Source organism: Megalops cyprinoides, chromosome 1 (genome assembly GCF_013368585.1).
Source record: "Megalops cyprinoides isolate fMegCyp1 chromosome 1, fMegCyp1.pri, whole genome shotgun sequence".
Lineage (NCBI taxonomy): Eukaryota > Metazoa > Chordata > Actinopteri > Elopiformes > Megalopidae > Megalops > Megalops cyprinoides.
In genome coordinates, this window is record NC_050583.1 from 23,517,506 (window position 1) to 23,531,924 (window position 14,419).

Sequence of the window (14,419 nt, forward strand, 5' to 3'; positions counted from 1 at the left end):
GTTCTTTGATGTCTTTAACTCAACATGACCCTGCTTCACTGTGTAAACAGAATATAAATGGAATGATTTAGCTCTAGTTCTATCTTTAGATATGACAATATCATATTTACTGTGAATTATATACCAGAGAATACAAACAAATAATTGTCAGAGGGTATTGCTTTAATTCAGATTCCCATCTCTATATAAATTCTGAGCATTTAAGTACATAGTTTATCAATCAGGCACTCTCCTAATTGGATAACTATGATATAAACTCATGGTTCAAAGACTGGCTTTGACTAGCAATTTAACCTCTCACAGTTCTCTCAGTTTCACCATGACTGAAAGTCTTTCCTTTATTTAAATTTATTTAAGTTTTAAGTTAAATAATTATTGTTGAATGGTCCTATTTTGGACCATTTTGAAAAATTGTAATTATTATTTTCCTGTGTTAGTTTGCTTGATGGTTTGGCTTGGTTTGGTTACATTTTAAGTCTTTCTCTAATTCCTCTCTTTATAAGCAAAATAAATTCATGCTTAAAAAGTTGTTGTTTTATCTATTTGCAAAATGCCCCTACCAACACTAAAATACTCTTAATTTTGATATTTTCACTGTTTCCATACAACGGTCCTGTTCAAAGCATACAATCTATGCCTTAGTTTAAATTCGGTACAGATCTACACAGCAGGTTTGCATCAAAAGTGTATGCATCCAAGGTCACAGTGCAATGAAATTCTTGGACCATTCTGCTTGGTAGGGCTGCTTACAGACCTATAATATGACTTGAAAACTGAGGGATGGTTTGGCTGATTTAAGAATGTCCATACTACAACACACATTAATGAATAATAAATGCCAGCATTGCTATGATTATCACTATTGACAGTAGCCTATTGATGTGTGCCTTAATGACTTTGTCACTATTACCAAAATACTTTGACAAAACAAATATTTTGAAAAAGATTGGATGTCATATCTCAATTGAATGCATCTGGGTTCAGGGTCAGTCACTGCAGACATCACTCATCTTAATAAATGGTGCAAATTGACAGAAGCCATATGACAGCAGACACATGTAATTTGAAAATTCTCCTGATAGTTAATTCTTCACAGTCTTACGTAGTCAATGCATTTCAACCCCAGTGGAGTCAATATGTTTGTCATATCATACACTTTCTCACCACTCATGACCACAAGTTTCCTCCCTTGTCAATGATCCATTCAAAAAGCTCTATTCACATAGCACATCTAGCCTGTTATTTCTGGTGTAGTGTTACTAATATGCTGGTAGTACGTTCATTTAAAAGTAGTTCTTCCTTTCTATTACAGTACAGTAGAATTCTGAATGAGCTGGAGGCCCCTGGTAGCACAATTTCCCTTGGCAAGGTTAATCTCCTGATTTTAAACTTTTTGAACACTTTGTAACCTTTCAGCGGGCATGAACTCAAGTCCCTGTATAATCTGGGCATGTGAAATGTTTCGCTCTCCGCACGCCAGGATGTTCCCCCTTCAGGCACTGGCTGTGAATCAGTTTCTGGATCCTGAAATTAGGAGGAACAGAACATACTTCCCATTAGAAGATTCCACGAATACGGAGAAAAGCAAAAGTTCATGCAGTACATCCTGTGCAGTGTATTTGCTCCAGGGCTTAACAGTTCTTCAATGCAACTTTTGTGGTTTATACAGCAGGAAATAAAAGAATGTGTTAGTTTGGTAGCAGTTTATCGGTAAGACCGTGCCTTGGACAGTCAACTACAGTAGTTAATACATGATCCTGGATAAAATAAAGACAATTATAATAACAGAGAGTGGATACAATTGTATTTATTAATAGCCTCATGCAGGATATCAAAGTGATGAATGAGGTGAAATTCCATTGTTGTCCATTGCACTTCATAAGGCACACAATGTAATAAAACAAATGTACAAAGTTGCTAAAACAGTGTTTTAATACTGTGAATAAATATTCATTTAATACATGATTGAACATGTAAAAATTATGCCTTTTTAATGTGGATGACATAATGTAAGAATACATCTATACCACTGACCTTCGTAACAACTATATACAAACTATATACATCATTTTATATTCTACAAAAAAAGCATATACTGAGTGTCATTCAGATTCCACCAAAGGATTAAGGGTCCAAAGTTTACTTCATAAAAACAAAACAAAAAATGATTCTTTTCATATACAGATAAAATGCACTGTATATAATGCAGGGACACTTTCAATACAAAGAAATTCAAAATAAAATCCATTATCAAATAAAAACAAAAACATTGAAATATTAAGGTGGTCCATTTCTTCAAAAAAAGAGGTGAAAATCAGTGTATTCTCTTTGCTGCTAGCATTGCACGGCCCAGGTATGGCATTGACGGACATTGGCAGGTGCATTTATTTCGCTCTGGGAAATCAGTCTAATTAGGCTTACATAGGGAGATGACGATCACTCTCTCTACCTCTAGCTGACCAGATAGTATGGTTCTTAAAAGGGCCTTCAGTATTAACTTGTGTGACTCCAGTCTAAGCACTGAAGCATTCACTAAAACCCTAAAGGCCTAGTTTTCTTCTTATCACATAAATATACTGCATAGCACATTATGTACAGGTTGCAGAAAATATTTGCACACACCGATCTGTCAATGCAATGTAATTTAGAGGTGGTGAGAGCATGACGTCACTTCAATTTACTTTATATTTTGTACATTTTTTTTTTGTTTTTTTTTTTTTTTTAAAGTATTTCTCTACACAATTACATATGCAAAATACAACACACATTAGCTTATGTCACTAATTAAATAATACTTTGTTTGTTATCTGAAAAGGGGATGAAAATTCATGTGTTTTTCCTTAATGGGAAAAAATCCATTTTTTACAGTCTTAGTGGCCATCAGTATGTCAGTTACATACGTCAGTTTGTATGCCAGTATGAAGAAACAGATGGGACAATCTGAGAAAATGACAATATTTGACAATATTTTTTCCTATACACAGATTATCCCCCAAACACACATCCCTGTATAAAAGTCTGATAAGTTTTAGAACAACCAACCACAGCATCCGTGCACATGGTCTGATATTTACAATACCCTTCAAAACTTCTAGCACTCAAATATGCACTTTCCCTGAATTATTGAAATTATAAAATACCTTACACCAAGTAACAAGGATCATGCTACATCACCAAGGGTCAAGATATTATTAAAATACTGCCTGCAACAAAAGTGGAAGTGATATTTTGGTCACTGGCTCACCATCTATATACAGTATTTAGCCATCAGGTAGCAACATATCATACATTGTAATCAGCACAACTCTACGGGAAGAACCTCCCTAGTGACAAATAGTACAAAATCTTTAAAACACATGTTCATAGGAAACCTCAGCCAGTGGAAGTGTCCAGAGATGGGGAGTTAAAACTCGCTCTCCTCCAGTATTTCCTCCAAGGTCTCCCCCAGAGTCATTTCCCCTTCGCTGCTGGAGAGGCTTCCCCTGGCATAGAACTCTATGCCAGTGGGTCGGCCACGCTGGAACTCCCCTCTGGACCTGATGGTCACCTGCAGAAGCTGCACGTTACAGGGGACGCTGCTCTCCCCGCAGGGCTCACTCTGGCCAGAGCCACGGGCAGGCTGCCTCCTCGAGCACTTCCATAGGTATTTGAACTGGGTCTTCTGGAAGCAGTCCTGCACATCAAAGTGGTTGGCAAAGATGAAGAGCTGCCAGCGTTTCTTGAGTTCTGCTTGGACCTGGACATTTAAAAAAAATAACACAATAAATAACCAAATTCTGTTTGAAACATGCAACACTAACCACATGGGACATGATACCCATGAGGAGGGTTTTTTGTTATTTTCCCCAAAAGAAAACAAATGGAAAGCTTTCAGGTACACAATAAACTAACATCTTTTAGGATTTGAATAGATCTTACTCGGTCACAAGAAACTTTAAAAAAAGATACACATTACATGTGTGTGTGGGTCTGTGGATATGTGTGTATATATGTGAATGTGTATGTGAATGTGTATATGAATGTTTGAGCTTTCATGGAAATGGAAATTGCCTCCTCCAATTCATTTGCGGCCCTGGTAGTGAGAGGATTAGAAAATATGACATCTTACCTCTCCATTGGCAAAACAGTATAAAATGGCAACAAAGAGGCCCTGAAAAGAGAGACATGACACATAATGACATATACAAGACAGTACTGAGGAATGGATACTTTTTCTAATGAATCAATGCATAATAATTGAATCACTATGTCCATTGTTTTCCTCACCTGGAAAGAGCTGATCGTCAGATTGATGAAGTTTCGTACATAGCGTGTTCGTCCGTCCACATATTCATCAAAGATAAATGTGAACACCACCTCATGGATCCCCAGCAATGGAATTAACACCAATGTTGCTCTGGCTAAACTGTCATCCAAGAAAGACATAATCAGAATTGTGTACGCATAACATATTGGCATGTGTAGAGAAAAGGATCAATTGCAGTGCTTACCTGTACCTGTAGTCGGTAAATTTCATCTGGTCTGCTTTTAACTTGGAAAGCAGCAATGTCATTATTTTAATAAATATGTAAAAGACAATCTGCAATGAAAACAGACATAATTTAAAAGAGGCGTGTGAGCTATTATGATACTGTAAGCACACATTGAAGATGTGATACTGTAAGCACAGATTTAATAAAGGCAATAAAGGTACCAAAAATGTTTTTTGAAAGTGTTGAGAGGTGTATAATCTCTGTGGCATAAAATTAGTACAAAAATAAAATATGAGCAATAGTTCAGGCATTTAGTTGTGCCAGGATTCTCTTTTGATCTTTGCATGTACTCTCACTGCTTCTATGCTGTGTGAGTGTGTGTCTGGGTGGTTGTGTGTCTCACATGACTTTACTGTGTCCGATGTCCTTAAATGTCTGAAAGCCCATTTAGACATGCTAAGCTTTAGAGTTCTGGCCATTTTTAAAATATCTGCTCGTGACTGCTCGTGATAGACTATGCTGAAGTCAAACGTTGCTTAAAAAACTAACTCATCAGGCTGTATACACCTAGAAACCCCCGTCAGATAAAAGAAATTCTTTATATGTTTTTGATATTGTAAATATCATAAATGTGTTTTTAGCTACACAGCAGTCATTGCATGCACTTATGCTACAGCAAACAGTTTAAGATGCACTCGGTAGCGTACTTACTGCAACAGATAATGTTATTGGTCCTCTAATTATCCACCAGATCCATGTGCTGTTATTGAACCAGCACCTATGAAAAACAGAAATGACACTGAGAAATACTGTAATTTTCTTTTTTGCTTCATTCAAAAGTTTAATCATTATTCTAACTAACATACAGTACAATTTGTTTTCTTCAAGAAAACACACAAAATAAAAACAGTATATTAGGATTCTCTGGCCAAAAAGCAAAAAAAATGGCTAAATTCCTTTGTGCATAGGTCTGCCAAGAAATTTCCATATAATAGCTCATCTGAAAGCATGCAGTTATCAGTTAGTGATGCCTCCAATGTCATTTCTAAACTGTAGTATCATACTTACACACTTACCCTTGATTTTCATATAAAGTTTTTGTTACTGTCCACGGCACCACAAACAGAAAGGGTGTTCCTTATAGGAGACAAACACACATCTCACACTTAATATTGAATCATTTTTTATCACATCTAATTTGATCTAACTTGATAAAACCACAATCCAAATAAAGTAAATGTGATCATTTAAAAACTAAGGGTATTGATGAATGTGAGAGATAATGAAAAGAGGGGGCATTACTATGACTGTACTCTGATTGTGCCTTAGGACATGCAGAGGGTTTTTTTCAGGAGATCTACCCCAGCCGATGAGCATGTATTTCTTCAACAACCTTCTTTTGGTGAGCACTGCAGTGAATAAAAGAGTGTGGAGGAATATCCCTTCCACCAAAAGCCAGAAGTAATTCCCTCCCACAAAGTAGTGCATGGACACTTGAGTAGCCTTGCATAGCACAGAGATCTGGGAGAATGAAATACAATTACAAATGTTATTGATTCACATTACAGACAGGCCTTTTTTCCATAATCATATCACAATATAAGTAATCCTTGAAGTATATGCCTGATGTAACATGAGCACACACAAATACACCCCTCGCTCACTGGCATATTCAGTATATAGGCTTGTTGGGATTCCTTCACAAGTGTTTTCCCCCCAAGGATCACCTAATATAACAAATATGAATTATGTGGAAATGGCCAACAAATAGAATTGACTGTGTGCCAAACTAAACAATTTTAATGACAAAAAAAACCCTACAGATCATAGCTCATAAACTTAAAAATTAAACTAGACATCAGACTATGGTCACTGTATAAATAATTTACTCCATGGGAGGACAGTCATTTTAATTATATGCCTAAATCTTTACGTCACACTACCATTTATCACCTTTGTTTACAGACTACAACTCATTTGACAAAAAGTCAAATGCTCAAAGACTCATCTATCGCATTCCTTTTTAAGATTATCATTACAAAAGTAAACAACTACATTAGTTGAGCACTGACTCCCCAGACCTTTACCAGCCAAAGTGGTTTTCTGGCAAGCCAACTTACTGTATAGTCTAAGGACATGCAGTCCACACCAACAATTCATTAGATGTGTTTTGTTTGTTGTCTCAATAATACCATGAAATGCAAAAAACAAAACAAAAAAGAATACACATGGAAAAGGATATTGTTAGATTTAATACCGCTGAATTGGTATATTCATTCCATCCAGTTTCATCAGTGGGCAGGTTAGAGTACATGACTTGTAGGATGACTTCTTTTATCATGATTGCCATTGCTCGTAGCATAAATGACACAAACAGGTTCATGTGTATGTAATTTCTTGTGCAGTGAAGCTTCCTGTTGAGAAAACAGAACACACATCCACTGATTATGATCTATGTATATATTCCTGATTTTACTTCAAATGTTTGAGTCTATCAAAAAGAGTAGGCTCTGGTCAACAAAGCCACTTTCCTCATTCTACTGCACATAGATACTTTGTCACAATTTGAGTGTCACAAAATGCAAAATATATCATAGTAAAGAGTAAAGCATTCAATGGGAAATTAAAATGATCAAAGAAGTGTTCTTGATAAGAGTTATGTAACACTGTTTTGCACTACACAACATTTTTACTGCACTAATACCATATGCTACACCACAGTTTTTTTGTTTTTTGTCTGCACCGACACCTCCCCTTTCACCTCAGAAGGCCCAGGATGAGGACAGCCAGCAAAAGAGAGAAGAGAGACAGGGAGTATCCAATGATGGAGATGATGCGTAGTACTGAGTGGAGAAGCACATCTTCTTCCTGCAAGGGGCAGAATATTTTAGCATGGACAAAGAAAGACCTCTCTTACAGACAGTCAGTCAGAAATCCTGCAAGAGTGCTTGAAAGAGGTGTTCAGCAGCGGAGGCTGGTGAAATACAAACAGGTGAAGCAGACATCATCAAGTAACTGGACTGTAATTCAGTCTCTTTGTCATAATTTCAATTTAATATGAAAGGTAATATTGAATGCTACTATTCTATGTACGCTTAAGTAAAAATGAATTAAAGCTGATGATCTTTCATTACACTTGCAAGCCAGGAAAATGGGTAAACCAGTCAGGAACCTGTTCAGGACAATGATCAGTTTGTCTGATTGTCTGATTCACTATTCTTGCTCTAGTATCCAGTAACCTGTGGTTTGAAGTATTGTGGGTTGACACACTCTGATTGGTCCCGCCACACATCAGTAGAGTTCTCCATGGTACGCCAGGCTCCGCTGGGGGTGCACACACGGTACACATACTTTGACTCTCCTGGGAACAAAGGAAACCTGTCAAACTCAGCCTGTTCCATTTACCCTGACTTTCAGTTTCTGCTATCATGTCTTACTCTACTTTTGCTCAATACTTATTTACAAACTGAATCCATTACGCATAATGTGCAACAACACCACCTTAACCTCCATGCTAAAGAAATTTGAGTATCATATATAGATTATATAATTTATAATAAATGCTGAAAGTGATTTGGGTGTGTGTATGTAATAAATGTGAGCATAGATTTTTGTGTGTGTGAGTGTTATAAATGCAAACAGTGTAACAAGCAGTTTAAGGGGTAAGTATCATTAATATAAATAGAGATTAGATTGTGTAAGTGTGATAAATCTAACCAGATTTATGAGCCTCTCAGCAATTTATGCAAGTCTGTTTATTTAAGTAAAAATAGTCATCCTGACTGACTGTGCAGTATATGTTGTAATGTTTAGGCCATCATTAAACATCAGCCAAAGCAGATTCATTCCTCATATTGTAAGTTACAGCCTCATCCCCAAGGCTTCACACTCTTCATTACAGTGTAATATCCCAAACTGATAAAAGGCAATGCTTTCCAGGCTCAGAATTAATTATTACCCTGATCTTGATACTTGATCCTTGATCCCTGATTTGTACAACACAGATAAATTTGCTGGATAGGCTGAGACCAGGCAGAAATTCCTTTAAAAGTTTTATTTCCGTTCCTTTACCAACTCACCCCTGAGGTTGGATATGTCTTTTTAGTAATAGAGGTTTGAGTAATGCCAGATAAGTCTGTATGGGATGAGTCCATCTTGTATGACAGCATTTGAAATAATGCCTTTTAGGCTGGGGTATGAGCCAGAAATCGTCAGACGATGTCCTTTTGGCAGAGGTTCGAGGACAGAACGTCCTAAAATGGATTCTGTAGCAGGGTTTAGGTGCAAATTTCAGGTTCATTTGGAAATTGGGCAGTTTCTTAACCTGAATCAGTTCAGTAAGTACTGATATCCATTTGAATGTCATGCTAATGACATTGCTAATTGTATTTGCAAGTTACAGATATAGTTAAAAGACTACAATAATTCTTGTGTATTTTGGAATAGCTCTCTGTATCTTTGCAATTTCTTCATTTCTATTTGTCCTACAGGCACAATCCCACAAGAATTACCATCCAAAGATGAGTCACAAATAACGAATAAACAGATCAAGTCATTTAATCATTTCTTTGGTCACATGACTGCCTTTGACCTCTGTAGCTTTGCTATGGTGGTCTCATGACTCACTCCTCAAAGACAACAATGTTGCTAATGTTTCACAAGCACAGCCAGTATTTTTCATTATCTTTATGTCTGCCCTTCACATTCAATCACGAACATTATATTAGCATATGGTTGATTTCAAAAAATAATTTCCACGTTTAATTGTATGTGAATATGATATTTGTTTTAGTGAATACGAGCACTACATTTGAGTGAGACAATTATCTTACCCTCCTTAATCCAGGGCAGATACACGGGACATGACACAGACACATTCCCAGGAGGTGAATGTGGCCAGCAGGCAAAGAGGTCAAAAGTCCCATTACAATAGACTCCTGAAAAGACAAAATACTGTTGACATTTGAAATTTACCTGGCAGCAATGAACTCAGTATAATTTTTTAAACTAAGGTATGCAGAGGAACAGGAAGACATTGGACAGCTGTAATTCTGCATATGACATTTCCAGTAAATCTTCAAAGGACAGATTACATTTTGCCATGAATCTTTGCAATAACCATTATATATACAAGGAGATTTTTTCCATCATCACATCAGCATTTTATTTTTACTGTCTATGTCATCATCTCAGTGTTCTTTTCAGTTTTAATTAACAGATTTAATTTATCAGAAGAACAGTATTGTACATCACAATGTTGCCGGTGCTCACCAGTTCTTGAGAAGGAGGTGGATGCTAAGGTCCTGGTACAATTTTCCTGATACTCAGCTCGTTTATAAATGACATCTTCAAGTATTGAGCCCATTACCTTCAAAATATATTGAAAATAAACATGGTGTGATGACTATAGTAACCTGAAAACTGTTATAAAAGTCAGTATCAGGTATATGTTTTAAACTGAGCACTTATTTACATGTGAAATTGAGGATCCTGACTTTCCATGATAATTTTAACAATAGCACTTTCCTTCGCACCAGCTCTATTTTCTGACTGAAATCATGTGCAATAGGAATAACCTATTGAGGGAACCATTTGGCAATGAACAATAACTGTTTAATAAACCTAGTATGAATGCAAGTGTAAGTGCAGCTGATTAGCAGTTATCTGTTTTTTTTGGTATGTAGCTCTGTTAATGTGTTGAGCCCTGGTTTATGTCTATTTCTTTTGTTTTTAATTCATCACTTGTTGCTTTTGTACATGGTCTTCTCTGCTGTTTTTATGGAAGGTGCATGAGCCAGCACCATCAAACAGGGAGGAAGGAAGGTGTAATTCCGTTGCACATTCCATAATAGCTCAAGATCTACAATTTACGAGAATGTTTCTCAGTGACAATGAAAATATTGTGCTCCATTCCAAAGTGAATGCATAGTGGATGCATCTGCATGTATCTGTCCACATGATGGCAGTGTTTGGATAAAGGTCAACAGGAAAAATATATTCTAGAACGGCGCACTATTTTCGGATGCTGTCCTCGAGAGCTGCTTTCCCGGCCTCTATATATTCCCAAAGATTGTGGTATGACACAATAATCTGTATTGGGCTGTATTTCATTTTTTCGTAGCTGCACAAAACTAATAATTTTGTCCAGTTATGTCCGGATAATTGTGGTCCAATTATCACTTTCTGTTGAATATGGGTGAACGCAAGTGAATCATGGAATAAGTGTGTATGTGTGTGAACTGTCTGAATATGGTTATAAAATAAAATTGTAGAGTATTTTGTCTTGTGTTAAAAATAGGATTAATGATGAATTATGATAATATGTTCTTCAGCTTGTTTGTATTTACATTAACATCAAATTGAAAACAATCTGAACTTTTGAAATTGAAATCTGGCTGTGGAAACATTCATGTAAAGCAGATGAATGAAACAAACGTTCAAGGACAGCATTTCCTCTTCTTGATTTAACACTTTAACTTGACAGCCCAAGGTTAACTTTTGTTAGAAAAAAAAGCAAACATGTGCTAAAAAATCAGAACCCTCTTTCAAACATGATTTTCTGTGACTACTGCTTCTCTCTGAAGAAAAAAAAAAACACTCACAGTGAAAATTCTCAATTCTGCCTGTAAACATCTGAATTATTCTATTCATAATCACAATCAAGCTATGTGGATCGACATCAGAGGAAAGCAAGAGAGCCTGTTTAAAGTGCCGGTGTCCTGTTCTGTAACTGATCTGTGCTGGTGGGAAAAGAAATACTGCCTCCATAGAAAAAAGGCTTTGTTGCCAACAGACAGAGTTGCAGTTGAATACAGATACGTGGGAAAGATTTGCTTTCACATACTTTAAGCTGTTCTCACAGAACTGGCTAACGGAGTTGTAACCTGTGCAAATTGCCACTGTTTCACAAATTCATATCAAATATTAGACAGAAACCAGTAACACCTCAATCTTTATCTTATAACTGAACAGCTGAGAAAAAGGGTTGTGGTGAACATCTGATGTTCTCAGTAAGTTATTGATATTATATGTTATATTGATATCATATGTAAACTCATTCTTTTACACATTCTTTCTTGACATAAATCAATGTAAAACTGAATGGCATGGCTTTGTTTCATACATTTCTTCATACAAAAAGACATTTATTTTAGCATATAGTAGAAAACCTAAACCAGGACAAGTGAAAATGCATAATTTGAGAATAAGTCAATTAAAGTTATATGTAAAGAATTAAAGCTTGTGGAAATATTATGAGGACTGTAATAGTACACTCATATTTTCATCAGCGTCATGTATTGACCATTGGAATGATGGTAGGTACTAACCTTGCATGGGTACATAAGAGGTTTCTCTTATAGCTGAGATATTTTTGCCACACTGTTCTTTATAGTCTTATCCTCTAATACAGAGTTTTTCACACTTTTAGCCATGGGCAAGAGATGATGCTGACATTATGTATATTGTACAGATACCTGTGAATTAGACATATCTGAGATTATAGCTAAAACACAAACAACGACAAATCATTGATTGTGTGCATTTACAATACATTAGGTCACATATTGTCCCTTAATGCATTGCTCCGCATATTGTACATCATATTGTGTATATTGTATATCAGTGTAAAAGTCCACAGAGTTGTGTTTCATGACAAATTTTGCCACACAAAAAAATACATTTATTTCATGTAGAAAATGCATTTATCATTTAGAGGACACTCTTATTCAGGAAAAGTAATGAGGAATAAGACGATGACAATAAATCAATCAAAATTAACGCTACATTTCTCAAGAACATGTATACACCTACAGTAAAATGAGAATACAATTTGTAAGAATTAAAGGCTAATAAAATATATGTACTCTTTGCTTATTATGGTTAGCTATTGGTTATTTACGTATTTCACTGTATATTTTTGTTCTTATTACTGCTGTCACTGTTTTGCGATGTATCTTCATTATTTAATAAATATTTTTGTGTTTTTCATATTAATATGAAAAACTATTCAATAAGACATTGCAAATTATATTTTAACTACATTATGTTTTGATGTAGTAATATCTTATATATTAATATTCTGTCTGTCTCACTTAATTATACTGCCACTCCATGAAATACAATGTAATAGACCATCACTTTCAATTAATTGACATGGCACTGCTATTGATATGATTTTTAGAATTTATTACCTTTCTACTGGGTTAAATTATAATTTCCCTTGGATAAATGTTTTCATATGGTAGTTACATTACGCAAGAAAACTCTTCAGCAAAGCAAGCAAATATTTGTAGTCCATCTGTACTATATGGTGCACATTCTAAAATGACCTGCTACCAAATACATCCACGTAAACATACAACTCTTTATAATAACCCTTCTCTTCTGAAAATGACTCATAATGTCGTTACCATGTTTTGCACAGCAGGAAGAAATACCAGAGGCATTTATTAACATCCTCAATCAAAATACAGAGTATATTGCAAACCTTGAATGCACCAGAAAGTCCCCATTCCACTTCCAATATAAAATTGCAAACACCACACACAATATCAAGCTAATTTCCATCTAATGAAGAGGTCATATTAAATTATGTTTATGATGTATGTCAATAGTTATTCCCAGAAATGAAAAATGTGCTGGAAACTTCCAGAACCACCTCCGTTTTTTAACTGATTGCTCCAGCATACAGTACCTGAATATAATGTGTAGTTGCCTTTATGGTTCTGTGGAGAAGTAGCATTTTGAAGTGAAGAGAGTGAGTTGACAGGCTGCCAACAGAAGCTGTGGAAAGTACTGGGGGGGTCTCTTACCTGAAAGCTGGAAAGGAGCAGGAGAAAAGCGGGCAGAGTGGTACTCCCTAGTGTCAACCACCCCCGTTGCCAGGCTGAAAGTGAAGTGGGCATGTCTCACTGTTTACATACACGCTGCTGTCAGGACGCTTTGTGGCCTCATTCTACATCCATGGGGGGACCTGTTCCTTCTGTCCGTGTACTGTACTGCAACGCGGTGGACACAAAAACAAGCAAATAACTATCAATGGTCTTTCTTCTGAAATAAAGATGTCAAGCAAAAGAAGCAATGGTCAGCGAATGGTCAATGGGGCCTAAAAGATGTCCTCATCGGTAGTGTACGGGACCCATGGAATTCCCCCAGCGCACTCGGCAATACGAAAACCACGTCTGACAGGATCTGCCTTGCTTCACTCCCAGGCAGCTTCCCACTGGTGCTCCTCAGCCAATCAAGATAAGACAAGAGAGAGTGGTAACTTTTCAGTCCAAGAGGGGGAATGGGCGGAAGTAAAGGGACCCAGAGGGTAAAATGTGTAGCACCGAACATTTTCTGCCATTGACTCGTAGAATGAAAACCCTGACAGTGTGACTATAATTTTTAGTTGTTGTAAGGCCTCATTAATCACTAACATGGTACTACTGGCTTGACTTAACTATTCTGTTATAATGCATATGCATTAGATGTACCTTCACAAACTAGAGCTTATAGAACAAAGAAACTTCTATTATTTGCAAGTAATTTGAACAGCTAACTGTAGCAGAGAAACCTTGGCAACAAAATGAATAAATTCATAAATATCTGCCCCAAGGAGCAGCTGGTGAAATCCTCAGCAGTGATTGATGCTGTGCATATGTTAACCGCACTGTAGTTCCTCTGCATTGAAGATATATTGATGTGACCCTTTTGGCATATCTGAATCAACAAGCCACCACCTCCCATTAACAACATTTGATTTATGAATATCATTCATAAAGGCCTCATAAAGCTCAAACTGGCGGCAAATGAGCGAAAATAAGTCTCCATTATCTTGAAGGGAGAAAATAAACAAGAGCTTAAACTCCCACAAAACTCTGAGGAAATCTGATTTTAAAAAGAGAAATCAAAAAGACCCATAATGAGCCTGGTGTTCTGACCGCATTGTGCTAGCTTGATAT

At 36.4% G+C, this 14,419-nt stretch overlaps 1 protein-coding gene across 1 annotated transcript; it reads right to left on the reverse strand.

Annotated features, from left to right (window-relative positions):
• Positions 1-3,403: 3,403 nt before the first annotated feature.
• On the reverse strand, positions 3,404-13,378 carry LOC118777826 (glucagon-like peptide 2 receptor). The gene is made up of 13 exons (XM_036529063.1): positions 13,286-13,378; positions 9,744-9,840; positions 9,305-9,409; positions 7,712-7,833; positions 7,234-7,340; positions 6,730-6,886; positions 5,834-5,993; positions 5,549-5,609; positions 5,184-5,250; positions 4,491-4,579; positions 4,267-4,405; positions 4,109-4,150; positions 3,404-3,736 (listed from the first exon to the last, which is right to left on the reverse strand). The coding sequence occupies exons 1-13, from the start codon at positions 13,376-13,378 to the stop codon at positions 3,404-3,406; spliced, it is 1,572 nt and encodes a 523-aa protein (XP_036384956.1).
• Positions 13,379-14,419: the final 1,041 nt, after the last annotated feature.

What these genes read in the sequence shown, in the direction of transcription:
- LOC118777826 (XM_036529063.1), bottom strand. Translation starts at nt 13,378, where the DNA reads ATGCCCACTTCACTTTCAGCCTGGCAACGGGGGTGGTTGACACTAGGG. An exon ending in ATACATGCTCATCGGCTGGG is followed by an intron (nt 5,610 to 5,833) that starts GTAGATCTCCTG and finishes GTCTCCTATAAG; the next exon opens with GAACACCCTTTCTGTTTGTG. An exon ending in ACTGTTTTGCCAATGGAGAG is followed by an intron (nt 3,737 to 4,108) that starts GTAAGATGTCAT and finishes TTAAATGTCCAG; the next exon opens with GTCCAAGCAGAACTCAAGAA.